Here is a 20,684-nt window from a genome sequence, read left to right on the forward strand (position 1 = left end):
AAGCCAAATTATAGAGTAGTAGAAATTCCTGCATTTGAATCTAGGCACATTTATATCCCCCTTACCAGTCTGCTTTCCTTTCACTCAATCAGACATAACATTAAAAGATTTGAAGGATGTGATAATGCCTCATTAGTTGTATTTTTATTACATTGGACTGACAAGCATACAATTTCCCTCTTCTTTCATCATAAACAACACAACTCCTCATTTGTCAGTGACAGGGGAAGTAAATTAGCACTGGTATTCCCTGGTGATGTTTGTTGCGAGAGAGAGAAGCAGCCCTTGTCACATTAAAAACCATGTCTTGTGTCCCGTGGTGTTAGGCAAAAACGGCGCAACACCACAGCTGGCATGGAATCACTAGAGGGTAAAGACGGATCTCTGGCAGTGTTACTCTATCAGCAACTCTCTCTAACTCCCTCTCTCCCTCTCTCTGTCTCCCTTTAGGTTACTGCAGAGGACACAAAGAAGGACAATGATGACAACTCCAATGGTAAAAACAGTCTCTTTGCAACTCTGGGACCTTAATTTATGCAGAGACTACTCTGCCCTTTTATTTTCACATGACATAGTCAGAGATAAGGCTGCTAGAGCAGGTAGATACTGGCTCATTCTGTTCTGTTCATTCTGTGCTTCTTTTAAATAATGACCAGAGTTGAGATCTTCATAAGTAGCAGCATCTGAGCAGCATGGTCCTATCAATGTGATTGGAAGTATTAGCTTCTCTCGCCTCCATCTCCCTCTCAGCGCCTTCATCGGTTGGCCAAGACACTTTAAAGACGATGGGACTGAAATTATGCGATATGACAAACAGCCAATTCCCTGCCTTCTCTCGGCCCCCGTTTAGTTGCTTAGTAACACCTGCAGTTTGAGTTAGCAGACCACCATCGCTTAGCAGCAGAGCCAGTGGCCCCTCGCCGCCTCAGCTCTCTGATCAGACATCTCGCTTTGAGAGGAGCTTGGGGGCAGAGGAACTGTGCGTGCGCGCGTGTGTATATGTGTGTGATTCATTTGGGTGGAGTGTGTGTGTCTGCCTGCATATGTCTATGGCTTTGCTCTGGATGCATGGAGATAGTGGGAGTCTGGGAGTGGGCGTGTGGATGTGCATGTGCGCTCACACAGTGCCATTATGTGGGAGTTTGGCCAATTTGGCTCACTGGGTTTCAGATAATGATTCGAGTCTAGGATAACTTGCTATGAGTCACAAGAGGAAAGGCTTTTTTGTTACTGGCAGCATTTTGAAATGATAAATTTCACAGGCCATTGGATGTCTGTTTGGTATCAAGTGTGGCATGAAAAGCACCAGTCAACTTTCATGCTTCTCAGCTTGATGAAGACACGTTTTGCCTTTACTGAGCTGCTGCAGCTTTGTGGAAGCTGTAGTGGAAAACATTTAATACCATGTGTTTCTGTTCGGTCTATCTCTCTGCTGGGTGGCTGAATACAGCAATACTGCACTGAATGTCTTAAGAAAAAAAGCCAACACTTTTAAAATTGCAAATTGTGTTATTCCGATATATGGAATCAAACTTTGCTTCTAGATCGTCCAAAAACTGCAACACAGGAGCCAATGAATGAGAAACCCTCATCTCCTTTCAAACCCATCCTGCAGCACACCTGGGTGGACCTTGAGGACTTTGCCAAATGCTTTCAGTAAGACACATGCACAAGTATGTAGTCATGCAGTGCAAACATACCTTTAGAAATGGACAACATTTTGGATATGAGGATGATTGAGCAGCCTTAGTTATAACATGATCAGGATTATATTTACTTTATTAGATAGGCTCCTAAATAACTAGGTTTTTTTATCTTCAAGGACTCTGTTGGTGTTCCATAAACCAAAGAGCTACTCTCACCACATCCATAAATCTCACTTTAAGGTACAGTATGTATCATAAAATAAGCCAAAGACTAATTTACTTGAAACACTTGATTTTATTATTAACTTACACGTGTCTCTGTAGAGCACCATCTTGCCCAAAACTGCAACAGCTAACAACTCCACTGGATCAACACACTCTCTTACCACCGGATCCCTCCATGTGACATCTGCTGTAGCCAGCCATGAGGTACATGCATGGAAATACACAGGCATGCAAACCAAGAACTGAACAGCACAAACACAGATCATTGAGGGGTCAAAGCACCCAGTCATGATAACTTAAAGGTGACCTTTTGAAATCCAGATTTCTTCACAACAATGCATATCAGCTTGCTGTCTTATTACTTGTTTCCTTCGAAGATACCTGGCTGCATTTTTCTCATGTATCACCCCCACCTGCAGATCATTGTGCATCGGCATCCTTGTGCATGTGCAAAAAGATGAACAAAAAACGTGTATTGATATATTTATTTTTGATGGAACTTCTACTTCCACCATCAGTTGCATTATGAGTAAAAATACAGAGTTTTTTTCAAATGCATCCTATGAACAAGCTCTGAAGGGACAGTGTGAATGAGAGTGCAGCCGGGTTCTTGTCTGACTTTTTTGTGCCAGTGTGTGTTTCTGTGAGTGTGTCTTTCTGTGTACAGAGCAGCGTATGCTTGTCATTCCAAACATGCTTGAATTCTGCCCCTCTCTTGTTCTTTATCTGTCTGTTCTGTCCCCTCTTTTGGTCTCTTGCTTTGTCTCTCTCACCCGTGCCTTTTTTCTTGCAACGCTAAATTCACCTATTTTGGCCTCTCCTATACAGGTGTCACTTCAAATGCTTCTTAAAGTCACTCAGCTCCCATCTTTATCTTCTTATTTCCTCCCCTTCTTCCCTCTCTTTCTCTTTATTTTCCTCCAGCCTCCTTTCCACTAAGCTACCCTTCTATCAGTTTATCCATCATCCCTCCCTGAGGCCTTCTCCTCTTTCTCTCTTACACTTGTATTTTTTCCTCGTCTGCCTTCAAACTGATATCGAAAGCCAGTGTGTGTGTGTGTGTGTGTGTGTGTGTGTTTGTGTGTTTGTGCCTGTGTGTGTGTGTTTCCGCCCCAGTGTCTAGAGGTGAGAGGCACTCACTACCTGTGTGTGGACAGCCTGCAAACTTCACAGATCCTCGTCAGCTTCTCTCCTCTGCTTCTCTGGGGGGATACAGCTGAGGAAAGTAAGAATTTATCTACACAGAAAAACACACACACACATTAACACAGATACTAAACAATTTACTGATAATGTAAATGTTCTAAAGACTGAAATTTGTATTATCACGACCTACTGTGTGTGATATTTGACTAGTGTGAGTGACTTTATCACGTTTTATCTCCACTCCCAGAAAAGGATTTGACAGCAGCGTGCAGGTCTTCAGCTCTTATCGCCCAGCCGTTCTCCTGGATAAGCCTGCAGTCTCAGCTGCCACTGCTCACCATCAAGTCCACGTCCCCCAAGGCATCCGTGCTTAACTTACCCCCAGGGTAGGGCAGCATTGATGAATACTGAGAACTGTTGCCTGTATTGATCAAAATAAAAAGCTGAGATCGCATTTATAGGAGGAACATTACAGGCTAGAATGTCGCAAATCTATGCACCTTATTCCTGTAATGTAAGTTTATGTGTCAAATATATAATATTGAATTACATCTCATAACCCTAAATCACCCTACGCACTCATCAGTAAGCTTTTTACTCCCATCATGGGAGCTGTTTTAAAAATGTATGCAATTTTTTACATGACACCCTTGGGAGCTCTGGATGAAAGGAAGCGTTTCACTCTTGTTTTGATTTCCACCGCCATGTGGAGGCTCTACTTTGAGCTCTCACAGAGTGAGCGGAGGAGATCTGCCTACCTCAGATGCTCCGGAAAGCAGTAAAAAGCTTCTGTCCTAGTCTCTATTAATGGGTGCTACTTGGCCTAGAATCAGAGGGCCTAGTTTCCGGGGTCATGTGCAGGTATGCAGCAGTGCAATTACCATTGAGCCATAATCACACACATAGCACTCAACTTATCATGCCCACATGCCCCATTGCACACTGTTACCAAGAGAGAAGGGCCTATATGTACACGATCCTGAGCAGCAGCAGCAGCAGACGTCATTTTTAAAGTGCGTCCTCCTCTTTTGCTTTCCGTTTGTTAAGGTCAGCCAACCTGTAGGTGTTACACCGCTCCCTTGAATCTCTTCACTGACCCTTTGTGCTCTCTGCTTCTGTATCATTTGAACACACTGACCTGTGATAGACTGTTAATTGAAGTGTTTTCTCTCTCCTCCTTTTTGCATGTCCTCTTCTTTCCCTCTCACTCTCCATTTGTCCCCTTTCCCCTTTCTTTTTTGCTTTCCCCTTCTCACCCTTCCCCTTATTTGCTCTCCTGTTCATTTCCTTTTTTTCTATAAGGTCCCTTTCTCCTGCAGCACTAGCCTGGTGCTCATCCATCTAGTTAGGCTGGGATGGTTGAATTATGTAAAGCTAATGGGGCCAGGAAAGTAGGGTTTCTTTCTCTCGTGCCTGACGAGGCCTTGTGAACTGAGCCTGGTACTCGGCAGGCAAGACATTGGGCTTCAGCACTGAAACATAGTTCTATTATGAAGACTTGAAAGGAAATTCAGTGGAAAGGACTGTTATTTAATGCATGAATATTCTTCTGATTTAACAGTCACTGCTTTTGAAATGTAGCCATCTATGAAGATGGTATCCCTCTTAGATTGACCCAGAAGCTTGCAGCCTGTGAAAACACTCCCAAGACTAAAGATTTGGGACCTCTGTTTTATTCTGTAGAAGGAATATGAATTATGTGATCTTGCTTTCAGAATAATATGATCCCTTTCTCTTCCCTCTAGGCGCCATGTTTTGTCCATCCACACAAAGGCATCACTTGGTTACCATGTTCATCTGTGCAGCAGGACACCTTTCATCTTTGGGGATGAGGAAACTGTCATGTCACACCTCACCAAGGTGACAGAGGATTTACAGTTTACACTGAAAGCTATCTTTAGTTGTTTTTTAAATGTGTAACTTAATTACCTTCCACAGCTGAAGTATGATACAGAAAAGAAACATACCATGACATGAAATTAAGGTATGGATAGTCCTTAGATCGGGTGTATTCAGACTTTTTGACATGAATAGCCCAACTGGGACACTGTCTTTTGCAGGGGTGGCATGATGTATATGTGGCATATTATAGAAAATAGCCCCTACCTTTTCGGTTTCAGCTCATCACATCTATCACTAGTAACATTATACACAACTATACAAATCCAATAGTCGTGGAAAAAGTTTTAAACTTTAAAAACTAACACAAGTAAGTGTCAGCATATTTTTTAAGGGCTCAAGATGATAATGTATATCCAAAGTAGCAATTTAAAGTACCAACAAAAAGTCCATCAATTTTCCTCAGCAGCTTATCCCATTCAGGGTCCACATAGAAAGGGACATGCCGTCTTGCCGTGAGGCAATGGCGCCAACCACTTTGCAGCCCCAAAAGAAATGTGCTACATTGAAATGCTAAGACAACTCCCAGCAGCCTATTGCAACACAGCTCAAATACTTGATTTTAACAAAAGTCCCACATCTGACAAGGTAAATATCCAATCATGGTTAGGATTTTAAGGTTGCCCTAAGGTGGCCAATCAGATTTCAAGGGTAGCCCACACCACCCCTGGCTACCCTTTGCACATGCCTCTAGCCAATGGATGCATACTGCTTTCATGTTGTCATCACACAGTGATTGACAAATACAGTGGTGACTTTGCAAGTGAACAAAAATCACTCAAAGCATTAATTTCTTTGTAAAAGCTGCACCCAAAGGCTGTATACAAAGAACAAAAGAAATACAGAATAACCTGAAGAGAATACAAACTTTGCATGTTATAATGTGAAGTTTTAGAAGTACAGAAAGTCTTTGGTTGGACAGGAAGATGGAGAGGAGGAAATTGCCTCTGTCTGCAATATCCTGGCTGTAACATTTTGGAATAGGACATCTTAGTTTAATAAATCACGTCAAGTCAGTAAGACTATCACTCTGCCTTCTTAGACCTTAGCGTCATATTTCTGTTGCTGACAGTATCTGTTTAATTAAATCATTTTGGACACATGCAGCGGTGTTGAATTGGATTGGTCACCCCAGTGGTCACCCCAAAATTCTGAACAAAGATTGGGTACTCTGCACACCCTGCACACTCTGGGGTGTAAGTATTTATAAAAATAAAAAAAATGACCCCTTCCTACTTCCTGCTCTTTCTCCTCCTTGGACTTCCCTTTCCTTCTCCTTCTTCTTATTCTTCTTTTTCCCTGCCTCCTCCTTTCACTGTCCCTGCCTCAACCTTGCTCTTTCCCTGCACTGGCCTTTAACCCAGAACAATTTGACCTAAAGGCAGCAGTCCTTACCCTTAATCCACAGAGATGTTGGGTAGTGCTAGCTTTTTTAGCTCTTGTCATTTCGCCATTTCGATACAGAAGTTCAGAGGCTTAAATAACAGTTTCGGGAGAGTGTTTCAAATCAGTTTTACATTGACAGTCCATGTTAGGGATTTGAACCCAGACTCCTTTTATTGAAAGACAGCAGTCCTATCCACCACACCACTTGGCTGCTTGGGAGCAAATGCTTTTAAAGGTCTTTTCACTCACCATTAAAATACAGTGGTTCAAAAGCACAGCTCAGAGTTAAGTATTTCAGCCCCCTCTCACGTTGAAAGAACATGTTTGGGATTCAAACCCATAATCATTGAACCGAAATACAGCAGTCTTTTCCACCACACCACAGGGATGTCTGGCAGTCCTGGCCATTTGGTTATTCCATTTCACCTTTTTGTTATGGTAGTTCAAAAACACAGCTCAGAGTTCAGTGTGGGAAAAGCATATCAATGTCATCTCACAATGAAATCGGGGACCACACTCCCATGGGAGAAAGCTTGGAACACTGTAGACTACACTGAAACAGCCATGCCAACCATTGTGCCAGATATCCCTTGTTTAGGTCAACTGACTTTCTAGTACATTCTGGTAGATCAAAATATTGGATCATATTCCAGTAGGAGAAAGTCAGATCCCTCTTCTTTTGCGCCCCAGCCTAGATTTGAACCCTGGGCCAGGTCAAGAGTTACTTACAGCCCAGTCCAGTTTACCAGGAGAGCCAACCAGCACACTAGCATCTCCACTTGCAGTGCTTAAACATTGAGGTTTTCAACTTTCCATTTCAGTCTGGTGGTTCAAAATCATAGTCCCCTGTGGAGTGGGAAAGCAACAACACTCCAGCTCCATTTGGGAAAGCCCTAGCTTAGATTGAAACTTGTACCCTTCTGTTGAGAGGTGGAAGAACTACCCACCATACTATCATGTCACCTTGCAGTACTAACTGTTGAGGTGTATTTAGTTTTCATCCTAAACTGGTTGTTCACGATCTAGGCTTGGCTTGGATTTGAACCCATCCACTGTGAAGCAGCAGTGCTAACCATAATTCTAACATGTCACCTTGCAGAGATTACTCACACCTTAGTAATAACAGTAGATATGATTTGACAAGATAGAAAGGGTAAATATGTGATACTCATCAGTGTACTCATGCCCCCCTTACAAAAGTCTGTGCCCCAGTTTGTCCACCCCTATCACAGAGTGGATCAGCCCTGGACACATGAGTGTACCGGAAGGCTGATTCATATGAGAAACACAATAACTCGCATCATTTTGATCTTGTCTGCCATCCACTGTTTACCTGCTCGGAGCGATTTTCCACACAGTCCCAATGTGTGGGTGTTCTGCTGTTTTTATTTAACCTGACTTCTGCTTAATGTGCATCATTAAACCAAACTGAGCAGCTTCCCCCCTCTGCTTTTCTAATTTTAACAGGAGAGTGCGCGTTTCACAGAGCAGGCCTCGGCCATCTTCAGGGCTCTGTGCAGGGTGGTGTCGTCCTTCAGCGATGAGGAAAACCTGCCGGCAGCCAGACAAGCCTTAGAAGAGGCTCACTGCCCAAGAAATATCACCACTGACCTGAGAAAGCACTGCATGGTAGCTTATTAACCTCTGGTGTTATGATGATGTAGACAGAAAGAATAGCTCACTTTTCTTCATGCTGTGCCTTTGTAATTCATAGATGAAGTCTTTAGTTCAAATAGATTGAATCAATCAATCAATCAAGCTTTCATACAAATCAAATGCAACCCAAAGTGCTTAACAGCGATTGAAAAACAAGAAAGAAGCAGAAGTAAAACAATGGCAAGACATATTAGGGGAAAATAATAAGAATGATAATAATAAAAATAGTACTAATAAAAATAAAGATAAGAATATAATCAAATAAAATAGAGGCTAAAACAAAGACTAATGCACACCAACAATAAAATGTGTAATTAAAATAAGTTAAAGCATCAAAATTAAGAATACAAATAGTTAAAATAGATTTTAAAAGGGAAAGGATAAGAGTTAAAACAAAACTAAGGCTAAAAATATCAATAAAAACTGAGTAGATAAATAAAAATAAATAAATGAATGAATAGATAAATAAAAATAGAGTAAGATAACAGTTAAAATTACTAAAATAATAAAGCAGCATTTAAATCAATATTACAGTAAAAGGTAAGCAATAAAATTGTTAAACCCTACATAAAAGCCAGACTGAATAAATATTTTTTTAGTTTACGTTTAAAAGTCTCAATATCTCTGTCGGCTCCTCTCAGATAGCACTTAGTGTCTTAAAGGTAAGATACAAACACACATATAAAAGTAAATTATATAAAATCCACCAATTTAAGCAACAGGAAAGTTGATAGGTTCTATGTTTCTGTTTGTTTGTGTGCATGTGTAAGGTATTTAACTCTGCAGTTTACCACATGCTGCGTGATGCTCTGGGAAGAAAACTGACAGCAGAGAAGCGCTTTGCCATACAGGCCCTAACAGCTGACCCGTCTCTGTTTGACACCGACCCCACAGAATACTCCTCTGCACGTAAGAGCTGATGTCACTGCTTCAATAGTTTTTTGTTTGTTTGTTTTTTGGGTATGGAGCAACACTTTCCTTTCTGAATTGTTTTACCGCACTTCTCCATTCTCCATTAGAAATAACTCCTCACTATTGTATTCAAAAAATAACCCACAATTGTTCTCTTAAGTAGATACAGAGACTCCAGAAAGCTGGAGAGAAAGGGAGCCGACAGACAGGGAGGTGCAAGCAGTCACCACTCTGCAGGCTGGATTCAAAGGGCACTTGGTGCGAGAGGTCCTTAATTCCACAAAACCAGGTAATCACATGCATACACAATCAGAAAACCTGTTGGTGAATTCTGCTTTACCTCTTCCGTGCCTCATTATGAAAGACAGGCCAATCTGCAGAGAAGGCTTGCCAGAAAAACACCTTCATCGACAGGCTACTTTACCTTATTTGAGGATCATTATCTTGCGTCCATATACACACATGCACACACAAAACACCTTGTTTCTTCCACTCACTGTCTAATTTGGCCCCTTGGCATATATTGAGCCCCCAAGCTGAGGCGCAAATATGTATTGATGGCATGCCATTCTTACTAATACACCCTGACAGATGAGCGGAGGCCACAGAGGGGATACACACATGTAGGGAGCCTGTATGCACACTCACACATGCATGCAAACAAAAATCGAGCATCAACAGCCGGGGCTCTCGATTGTGACAGCAAGTGAAAGACAAGGCAGAGCAGCTTTTCCTTTGTGGCTTTGTTTATTAACGGTGCTGCGGAATAATGATTTAACCCTCCAGCTCAGTGCGAGTACAGCTCCTGTGTAATTTACTTTAGTTTCAGTTCAGTTAAATAATTCTGATATCCAATTTTCTTGAGAGGTGGCAGTAATTATCTTACTGGAAAGGTGCAGCCCTGTTTAAAGGAAACACTTGAGGTGCAGCATAACCTTGTCTTTCTCTTTGTATTCCTCAAACCTGCAGAAAACTTTCTATTTGGGCTGTTTGGACACGACACTGCTGCCATTTAAATACATTGCATATAGAGACCATGCACAGCCTCATTAAAGCAACATTTGCAAAAACCAGTGGTATATCGCAGCTTAAAAAACATCCACAGCATCCACTCCAATTAAAGGATCATTCCGCCAGCTTTTGCTAATACATATAATAATCGCTGCTTATTATGAGCCGTAAACATGAGCACAAAAGCTTCTCAGCTTGACTTCCATGAAATGGGTCTAGGCTCTCCCAAATTTTATTCACTCACTTGTCAAAGCATAAAGTGCAGCTTTCAGACCGGCTCTTAAAGTAATAGCCAGACACCAATCATAGCCTGGAAACGCTGCCTTTCTAGATACTCCATGAAACGCTTTTCATGCTGAGGAAATGTTAAGAGTTTGGTTTTGCTGATCTTAAAGAGAAAAACTTTTCAGTACATCTGTTTATACCTTCTACCCAACATTTCACAAGTGTCTTAACCTCTCCTGTCTTGCCTGCTTCTGTGTGTGTGTGTGTGTGTGTGTGTGTGTGTGTGTGTGTGTGTGTGTGTGTGTGTGTGTGTGTGTGTGTGTGTGTGAGTGTGTGTGTGAGTGTGAGTGAGTGTGTGTGTTGCCTTTCTTTAGTTGCAAAGGTGACAGGAGGTCTTTATCTCCCAACAGGCAGCCTCGGTCTGCTATAATAGCTGTAGCAATTTGGGAAAGTGGCTATTTGAAAAGAAGGAGCCTCGAACAAGGGAGGGAGAGACAGAGGGAGGATGTGAGGACACGTATGCCACGTCAGCCATGCCATGTCAGATGTGAAAACAGCAATTACACAGCTGCCTGTTAGAGCAATTCTCTCATATGTATGCACAGACACTTACTTACATCACACACATTGTCAAAGTACGACATTTTATATCAGAGGTCCTATTTTCTGTCAGAGTGGTTACCTGTCTGGTAAGATGAGTTTGAAAGCTAACGTCTAGGTGAGGATAATCTCTTCCTAACTGGATGAGGAAAAAATGCAGTTTGTCATTTCTCTTTCCTGCCAGGCTGCAAGAATCTGTTTCCATGTATTCAACAGCAACATGGACTGTCTTCCATCTTTAATGTTTGTTATCTGTGTGTGTGTTTGTGTGTTTGTTCTTATGTCACTTAGGCACCAAGGCGAACCTTCAAGCATCTCAGATCCTTTTAGACATGTGGCCAAAGGTCGAATCAGAAGCAGAAAAACATGCTGCCTCCTTGCTATGGTAAATGAAAAACATGGACACAGTCACACACAAACATTACATCTTACTAACCAAGCAGAATTCAGACTTCCACATCATGTGCGTCATCATCTGAGAGTATCTAAGGGCTCCCAGCGCAGACCTGTGCCAACGCTATGTTTATCGAATGGCATTTAGCCTCTCTGTCGCACCCCACACCCCACACCCCACACCCAGAATCTGCTCCCTCTTCTATTTGTGGTGGCCTGTGGTGGCCAGGCAGGAAGCTTTTTCCACATTGTGTTCCATCTTTTTCCCAGTGGTACCATCTGCTGTTTATCCTCTCCTCCGTTCCAATCGACCAGCAGCGTATGCTGAGTGACCCACTGCCTGGGGAAGTGTGTGTGTGCATGAGCATTGAGGGTTTGGTCACTGTGTGTATGGATGATGGGGAGTGAAGGGGCTTTTTTGTGAGCATTATTTTCTTTACTGACAGAAACATACACTTCAGCCGAAAGGTAACTACTGATGAGTGATGAGATGTGTGAAACTGCTGCTGCAGGTTAGGCATCAGATGGGACTACATGTTGCCGAAACAGCCCTATGTTTCACTTTTTTCTCAACACTTTCTATGGTACAGATTCTCAGCAAGTGATGCATTTGACTGTTCCAATAAGGCAAGATCAGATTTACACATCTGCAGGAAAAACAACAGGGGTCGCCTAAATTGATACAAAATGAAAGTTCCTCACAGAAGCTTTAATTTAAAGTCACAGCACTGTGTAATTATGCTCTTGTGTTTTGTTTGCTCAGGTATATCATTGAACATTCAGAGAGGAAAGCAGAGCTCTATCCCTGTCAGCAGGATGAATGGACCAGAATCACCTTCGCTGATTACTCTGTCACCATTCAAGACGCAGCAAACTCCTGCTGGGTCTTAGTCTTCAGGTTAGAAAACTTTTGAATCCAGATGTTAATAATTACACGTCAGAAGTTCAACAGAAACAAAATAAAATGACATTTCAATGTGGTCACACTTTGAAACGTGATCCTTTTTTAAATCATGTTTTTTTGCTTTATTTGTTAAGAGAGGTGTTCCTGGTTTCTGAGGACATGCTTCTGGTACCAAGAGTCTACTCCCCGATCTCTAATTGTCTGCTTCATGTCATAAATAACGACACAGGAGAGGAGCTGGACATGGTTTTCAACAAAGTGGCAGCCCATGTCTACAAACCAAACAAGGTCTGTTTGTGCTATAAATCTTCACATTTAAATCCTTCATGCACATGACATTGCTTTTGAGTAAGTTTGGAATATATGCATATCCCATTTTTCCTAAAAGCAGAATATATTGCTCAACTTTTGGGTAATCTTTCTCCAAAACTTGGTGCAATTTGTGGTGCAGTTGTACATAAACCTATACTTATCATATGTAATATTAAACTACCATAACTGGTATTATCCCTGGCATCTATATTACAATTATGCATTAGAGGAGTGTAGAACCATGGCTCAGTAGCTAAGCAAATGCCCTTTGTTAAGAGTGTACTATCAGTGGCAGGTTCTTTTCTGACATGTACAAAGAAAGACAGAGGTAGCATACTAACTCCACAAAATCAGTCAACATAGAAATAATAGATTAGGCATACACCAGCACGTCAAACAAACCATTGAGAGAGAGAGAGAGTAAATAAGAGCAGCACAAATAAAAAAACTGTCCACACCAACACGTAGAGTTTGCTTCACCTCACTGAATGACTCAATTCAGGAGTCCTCCAATAAGGTTCAATATTTGCCCTACTTTCCAATATATAGATCCATTCATCCAAGTTGCTTGTGACATTTTTCAAATTCTGCTACACCGCAGCCTATTCTTGCATCAAGGGTTCCCCCTCAGTCTTCCATCACCCAAGAATCTGCCTACCCTCTTTGATTTATTGTATTTTAATGTTTTATTGCAGCTTGGTTATACATTTGTAGCAGAGGCTGTTACACCTGAAACCCCTTCTGTTGGTGCCAAGTGGAGAATGCGGCTGATTGGCTCCGGAGGACTCCTGCCAAAACTGTCCTGTGAGACTCCTCTGAACACATTTTCAGTGAGAGAGTTCAGGGATTACTACATGCCCAATGACAGAAACATCATCTGTCGGTAAGAAGATTGTTAATTATAATTTTGATTAAGAGTTTGAATGACTGATTGTTGTTTTACCATCAGTCTGAACTTTTAACCCTTGATGTGCGATGAACAGTCGTAGGAGGCCTGGCTTTCTTTAACAGAACACTGCCGATGAGAGAGACTAATGCACAGTCATATCAAACTTTCCCACAGTTACCTTGTGGATGTGATGGCAGACCTCTTAGGAACGATTCAGTTCCAGACTTCCAAGACAGATGTTTTGATTCGTCTGTCCATTTTGGACCAGGAGAGGGAGGTGGCCAGCAACACTGGGAAGGGCCATGTGGTGATACCTGTGTTCAACTTCCTGACAAACACAGGTGAGCGCTCAGGCTTTGTGTTTTAAGTAACTGATAGATACTGATAAGAGGATCCATTAAACTGCCTCTTGTCTGTGATATCTGCATCTGAATCCTTCTTTTAGTATCTGAGATTTGATAATCAATGCTTATTCAAGTATTTCACAGCACTAGCTGAAGCAATGTAACAATCATTCCCCACTCTCAAACCTACTTTTATGACCCTGGACCAAATTTTCTAAATCAAAACCACTGTATTTGCTTAGTTTAACTGTATAACTTTATCCTCTTTAATATTTTTTTTTCTTTCAAGGATTATTTATCCATTCAGTGAAATCTTTGCAACCCTTTTTATCAGCACAGTCACTACATCCCCCACTGAGCAGAGATACAAACAGTAGGGCACCTGTCTGCCCATTATCCTTACGACAGTGATTGAGTGGACTTATAGTATGAAGGAGGGGTGTTAGCAAGGATTCAGTCCACATTACCAGTGGTTAAACACACTAAAGACTACATAGCCCCCTTCTTCTAGCACTTTTATTTGTGTATATATTATACGTACATAGCTGTCTACAAAATAATTCTAAAGACATGCTGTTAGTAAAGGTTTGAAAATATTTTTAACACCCTCCATGATTTTTTGACAAAAGCTCTTATGCCACAGGTTTCAAATGTGTATTTATATATTTTTAAATCTCCCTCGGCATCAACGTCCTGTTCTCTCACCAATATTATTATAGCTTTGCATTTTTCATTAGTTTTTACTTTTCATTTTGTTTTGACCATTTGTTTTCAATTTTGGTTTAGTTTTAATTTGTTTTTAAAGCGAGTTTGCTGGCTTTGTTTAGTTTTTATTTTTTGAAAATGCTTAGTTTTAGTTTAGTTTTTATTAGTTTCAGTATTAGTTTTAGTCTTTTTTGTAATATGGGTTAGTTCTCAGGGGCGAGATTCAAAAAGGTCACAAAAAAGCATTGTGTAATAAAAACTCAAAGCATACCTTTTTCAAAAATGTAATCACCTAGGACAGATGAACAACAATCCACATAAAACAATACAGTGTGTCACTCAGTGTTATATTGTATTTAACAAAAAAATGGACATAACAACAACAGTACATAAAACATAAAATACTGAGTGTATGTATGAGATAGATAAGAACCATCTTGTCTATAAATTTAGTTCATTTTAGTTAGTTTTTGTAAACTCACAATACAGTTACAGTTAGTTATCGTTTTTGTAAAGCCTTGTTTTTATTTTTATTTCAGTTCACGAAAATGTTTTTTCACCTCTCGTTTTCTTTATTTCGTTAGTTTTCGTTAACGATACTAACCTTATCTCTCACTATCTTAATGCTGCTGTGATACCTGAAACCTTCAACAGAGACACAACGTAATAACTTCTTATTTTTCTTAACAAGATAAGCTAAACTAAAGTAAAGCATTTTGTAAGGAATTTCATTGTTTTATTTTGTGCATGCATGTAAAATAATGAGCATTTGAACAGTGAAGCTTTTCAATAAATCAGTTTGAAACTGTAGTTTTCTTGATTAATATCTAAAACACAATTTACCATTGAAACTTTTTGTCTCCTGCTCCTTAAACTATTTATATACTGTACATGTATCACCTCATTGAGCAAATGTCAAAGTGGTTAAGATGACTTGAATTTTTCTGATTCACTTTTTGTTGTGTTTTCAAAAAATGGGAAATAACACTCAGAAGAATAATAATAGATATAATAAAAATAATAGAATAAAAGAAATAATAATACTTTTTTTGCACTGGGATCAATGCATGATCACTCACATACCCTTATACCAGTAATATTCAGGGCATACGATACACTTTTCTATTAAATGCTCAAAGTCACAGTCAAAGGGATGCAGTAGATCACTGTAACTTAGCTGTGAAGCAGGATACAGAATCAGTTCTGTATTATGAGAGGCCCTTAAAAAGCAATTATTAAAGGTTACCGCACCATTATGATTCAATCAGGATTCTGCCTTTGAGATGAAAGCAAATATCTATCTTACACAAGAACTGTCTAATGGTTTGTATGACAATATGTTCTGGAGTCTTATTTGAGATTTAAGTTGAAGTTACCCTTTAACTGACATTGAACCAGTTTTTTCTTGTTGGTCTGAAGGCCCAATCAAGTCAACAACAAAAAAAAACAAGCACACAATAGAGGCACTTCACACAAGAGCTCCTCAGAGCCTGCCTCTCAAGCTCTTTAGTCTGCTCTTCAGTTGATGTGTTCATCAGTCAGCACAGATTGCTGGCCACTCTTGTCTTTTCTCAGATACAGGCAGAGTTTAATATCTCCCTTTCTGTCACAGCCAACAGTAACACTGATGAGACAAAACAGAGCCAGAAAGGATCCCCCACCCAGGACAAGGGAGTGAAGGTGGCAGACACTTCGCAGCACAGATCCACGGAGAACGGCACAGCTGGGAAGTTAGACTCCTTGTCTGACCAGTCGCAGCCTCCCACGGAGACGATGCTATCACTGACAGCTGCCTGCGTGGTATCTGCTGCTGCTCAAACACTTAACTGGTCTCACTTGTGCACACACACACGAGGGTGCATCTCACTTTCCTTCTCTGTCTTTCTCACCCACTTGCTTGCTGCCTGTGTTGATATCAATTTTTCACTGCCAGATACACATAACGCCTTACTTTCAGGCATGCACACACACACAAACTTGCTCTCACCCACCCACCCACACACACACACACACACACACACACACTCTTGCACAGACAAAATTCACAAGAGAAGAGCAGCATAAACTGGAGGGCTGGTTTTGTTGTTACTGTCTGACTTATCATTGCTTGTCAGGGAGGAAGGATTAGTGCATGATTTATTGGTCACACCATTGTCTGAAGATCCCCCTTCCCCCTCCAACCTCCCCGTCCAATCTAACACCCCAGTTTGACTATTACCAAAGTATACAGTAGGTGCTATATGTGTGTACTTTCACACACTCAAATACACACAAAGCTGCGCAAATTGTCTGTGTGCATGACTCCACAAAACTGTGAAATCTCTTGAGGTTTGTTTGTTTTGCAGTGGTGACTGTCAGCGATACATCTGGAGCAAAAACAGTGATTTAAATGTTGCTTAGGTGCCTTCTCACACCTCATACATGCAGACAATCAGTTTAATATTTAGTGCCCGAGATTAATAGAAGCCTGTGTTTGTTACAAATACTTCTTACTGAAAGTAGCTTCAACAAAGTCGCTCAACAGCCAGTGACATCAACAGTAATGAGACAGATCCCACAGGACAGCAGGGCGTCTCAAGTGTTAGTGTTACTTGAAGTAAAACAGGAGTTAGTACGATCGCTCAGTGGTAGACTCGGTCATACCCCAGTTGGAGGATTGGCAGTTCAATTCCAGCTCCTGCAGCCGTGCGGAAGAATCCTTGAACCTCCTTCTTCTCCCAGAGGTATAAACAGTGATATATTAATTTGAAAACTCACACAAAGCTTTATTCATTCTTTAGCTCTATTCACACTCCCACAAAAACCATGAAAACCACCAAAAAATAGCCAGGTGAGTTGCATGTATGAATGCATACAGACACATTTTCACCCAGGTTTTACCGAGTATTTTTCTAACCCGGGTAAGAGTCGGGATGAGGTCATCATGGGACAACACTCTTTAAATCTATTTAGAATTTTATAGCTCTACGTTTATCCTTGATCTTCTTATACCTCCACTGAGCAGATAGGACAGTGGGCAGAGCTGGAAACTGGGAAGAGAGAGTGGGGAATGACACAGACTCGGGCTGCCCGCCTCGAGGACGACAGCCTCCAAACACGAGGCGCTGTCAACCGCCAATCCAAACCAGCGCCCTACGCATCCGAAAATCAGGAAAATCCACTGCTAGCGCGTGGGCAGGGTGTGATGACATACATATCATGCAGCTGGTGTTTGTGATCCACACCTCAGATAAACAGCTGTTGATCAGGACTAAGAGTATTGATTAAGACCAAGAGCAAAGGGTCAGCACTGTGTTTGCACCACAGGGAGATATAGATAACTGCTAATAATGCAGAAATGCTGAAAGGGATCAGCTTGGCACACGCTGACTGATGTCACTCACACTGGTTTAATTTTGTCTTTATAGATGTACTCATCAACATAAGCATTAGAGAAAATGAAGCTGTGCCTTGCTCCATTAGTTTGACTCTCACTATGGGAATTTGTTGAAATTTAGTCTCCTCTTTTCAGTGTGATCGATGTGGGAGTGACCACTCATTATGAAATCTTGGCGAACACACCCTCTGCCTCCTCTCTCTCCCTCTCTATCTCTCTCTCTCTCTCTTCGTCTCTCTCTGTGCCAAGCACGTGCTTCAGTCAAAGAGAGAAGAGAACAGCATAAACAAAATGTCCAGTTCTTCTTTAAGACCTCTGTGTCTCTCTCTGACTCATCTGCATGAGTAGTACAGCCCACTGTATGTCCACAAAATACACATTTGCACGCATCTCGTTATGGGTTTTGCATTCACTTACTCTGTTGTATGAAAAGCATTCTCATGTCTCTATATGTCTCTTTTGGCCTTTTTGCCTGCAGCTGTTTGTCAGAGCTTGATTTAACTGTGATGTGGGTTTTGTGAGCTGACTCTTCATGTCTGTTTTTCATAGGGTCATAAGTACGTGGTGCAGGCAGAGGTGCTGTATAAGAGCTGGGATTTGGACGAATCTCAGCTGGATTTCGTCCATGCGCTCAGAGAGCTGGCGAAGAAAGAAATGAGAGGTACATGCTTTAGACCAACATGAGGGCTATATTAAACCATCAGCTTCACTCAGAGAAAAAAGTGAAATAGAGCCATTGTTTATCTTCTGCTTCTCCTAACATATTTCAGTTGATTTTGAGATGTTATGTTAGCTGATCTTAATATCAATCAATCAATCAATCAATCTTTATTTGTCTAGTGCCAAATCACAACAAACGTTATCTCAAGACGCTTTTACAAACATAGGAGGTCTAGACCACTCTATGTCAAATTATGAACAGAGACCCAACTTCAACACAGGATAAGACTCAATCTGACCCCACCTTAATCCATCATGAGCATTGCACATCGCAGAAATTTAGCTAGTTACAGTGGCGAGGAAAAACTTTCTTTAACAGGCAGAAACCTCAGGCAGAACCAGACTCATGTTAGACAGCCATCATGCCTCGACCGAGTTGGGTCTTGAAAGAGGGATAGAGGGGAGTAAGAGAGAGAGGTGATAGTGATGAGACGAGTAGTAGAAGCTGTTGCCGCTGGAGTCCAGTACATCCGTATCAGCTGGAGTCTAGAACGTCCACAGCAGGAGGATGCCTACGGCAGCTCAGAGGGACCTACGAGACAATGGAGTTCAGGGACTCTAGAAAGGTCTATGGTTAGTAACTTTCAATAGGACATGCAGAGTTAAAGTAAGTGATGGGGGGTTGGGGGGAAGGGGGTGAGATAGGATCCCAGTGTGTCAGTTCCCCCGGCAGTCTAGGCCTATAGCAGCATAACAAAAGCTGGTCCAAGCCTGAGCCAGCTCTAACTATAAGCTTTATCAAAAAGGAAAGGGAAGAAGAAATCCAAGTACAAATTCCAATATGTATTACACATGGTTCAGATACCAGCAAATACCCCTTACCAGGTTGTGAGGCAATTTGAATCACATTTTCCCATTTAAAAGTTTTTGCATTTGAGCCCCTGCTTATGAACAGATTTTCAATAAGTCCTCCATGTTTGCTTATGCACAGCATATTTCTGTGTGGCACACACTCAGTCGGCAGTGTCAGGGGCCGAAGCAGACGGTGTTTGTTATTTTGCTTTTGCCAGCCAGAGGCCTGTTAATCACAAGCCTAATGAAAGCCAAATGAATACAGCTGCTTTTGCAGATCAGAGCGTGATTTCTTGTGCCCACTGGCCGTTGGCCGAGGCAATAATCCTGTCCTCTGCCACCAACTCTGCTCCTCCGCCTTTAATCACGGCACGCAAATTGGATCGATTGTAAAAATCAGGGCTTTGATATTTACAGAAGCTCTTCATAAATTCTGAAGGGGATGAATTAATTGCAGCACGGTGGATGCAGATGTGAGGGAGGTGTGGCATGGGTGACAATTTGCATGATTGCCGGAAGATAAAGGGCAGCCCGCTGTCTTCGAATCATTATTCTTTTCTGTCTGTTGCTCCTGACTACCGGCCTTGTGCTTACCCATTCAGTTTGCATGGCATGAAATCTGAGGATGGTATCTGTGTGTGTGTGTGTGTGTGTGTGTGTGTGTGAAGGTATAAGTGTGTTTGTGTGTGGGAGGCCTCAATTAACAAGCTAAATATACAGATACTAGATATGTTCTGACTAAACAGGCAAACCTCTGTTTGCTACAGGAATGGTCATGTGTAAGATGTTCAGTAATGATTCCTCACCATTTTCCTCTTCATCGTTACACGTGAGCACGGTAGAGCTATTGTGCTCGGGTTTGTCCATGTGTTTACGCGTTGGCCAATGTCCACACAAACCTCTTGTGGTTTTTTTCCAATAAGCTTGTGTAAGTGGGTCAATGGGAAGTCAAATGAAGTTGGCTCTTGCCCCCCCAGTGCCCTGGGAAATATCTCAGCAGGAAAGTGAATTAATTTCACCCAGTTACACTCTGTCTCAGTGGTGAGGCTGTACCCTTGATCATGCTCCCTACATGTTACATGGATACACACGCACTACATGCCACGCCAAGCTTTGAAACCTCCTTAACAAGCTGTTTAACAAGCTGCTGTCAAAATGCTGCACTGCACATGTTAAACACATGCACATTTACGCTGCTTTAAACCCTAGTATATGCTGTCAAAGCAGTCTGATGGAAGCAGCAGCTGTACACACATTTTAATGTTCCAGTCTTTCGATACAAATCTACCTTTGCCACTATGACACTTTCTGATCTACAAATGATGCTGTTTAGCTCTCAGTTAATATTTGTTTTATTTTTGACCAGCTAAAAATCAGTTCTCCATGCATGCAACAGCCTGACATTAGATACCAAAGATTGCTATTCGGATCCAATTTGAACATTGGAATTCCAGTGTGACTCCAGATAAAACTTACTCGATGAGCATGCACCAAAGCTGTTGAGACAGAATGGCAGGGTGTCAGCTAAATGATGGATTATTAT

At 41.5% G+C, this 20,684-nt stretch overlaps 1 protein-coding gene across 6 annotated transcripts in view; it reads left to right on the forward strand.

Moving 5' to 3' along the window:
* The window catches only part of adgb (androglobin), a 59,764-nt gene that overhangs the window by 28,561 nt on the left and 10,519 nt on the right, over window positions 1–20,684 (forward strand). For 3 of the 6 annotated variants that reach the window (XR_004633515.1, XM_034699190.1, XM_034699188.1), the window contains exons 13-29: window positions 451–496; window positions 1,545–1,656; window positions 1,823–1,886; window positions 1,971–2,075; window positions 2,988–3,096; window positions 3,265–3,403; window positions 4,763–4,877; window positions 7,770–7,931; window positions 8,729–8,867; window positions 9,034–9,159; window positions 10,998–11,091; window positions 11,863–11,997; window positions 12,138–12,291; window positions 13,011–13,198; window positions 13,379–13,545; window positions 15,866–16,053; window positions 18,179–18,290. Coding sequence is in view for 4 of the 6 variants with exons in the window: in XM_034699190.1 (XP_034555081.1) it covers window positions 451–496; window positions 1,545–1,656; window positions 1,823–1,886; window positions 1,971–2,075; window positions 2,988–3,096; window positions 3,265–3,403; window positions 4,763–4,877; window positions 7,770–7,931; window positions 8,729–8,867; window positions 9,034–9,159; window positions 10,998–11,091; window positions 11,863–11,997; window positions 12,138–12,291; window positions 13,011–13,198; window positions 13,379–13,545; window positions 15,866–16,053; window positions 18,179–18,290 (2,155 nt within the window). In the remaining 2 variants the exon portion in view is untranslated. Of the gene's footprint in view, window positions 1–450; window positions 497–1,544; window positions 1,657–1,822; window positions 1,887–1,970; window positions 2,076–2,987; window positions 3,097–3,264; window positions 3,404–4,762; window positions 4,878–7,769; window positions 7,932–8,728; window positions 8,868–9,030; window positions 9,160–10,997; window positions 11,092–11,862; window positions 11,998–12,137; window positions 12,292–13,010; window positions 13,199–13,378; window positions 13,546–15,865; window positions 16,054–18,178; window positions 18,291–20,684 lie in introns of all 6 variants that reach the window. The other 3 variants (XR_004633514.1, XM_034699189.1, XM_034699187.1) reach the window with 1 other exon arrangement.

The sequence above is a fragment of the Notolabrus celidotus genome, chromosome 13 (assembly GCF_009762535.1).
Source record: "Notolabrus celidotus isolate fNotCel1 chromosome 13, fNotCel1.pri, whole genome shotgun sequence".
NCBI lineage: Eukaryota > Metazoa > Chordata > Actinopteri > Labriformes > Labridae > Notolabrus > Notolabrus celidotus.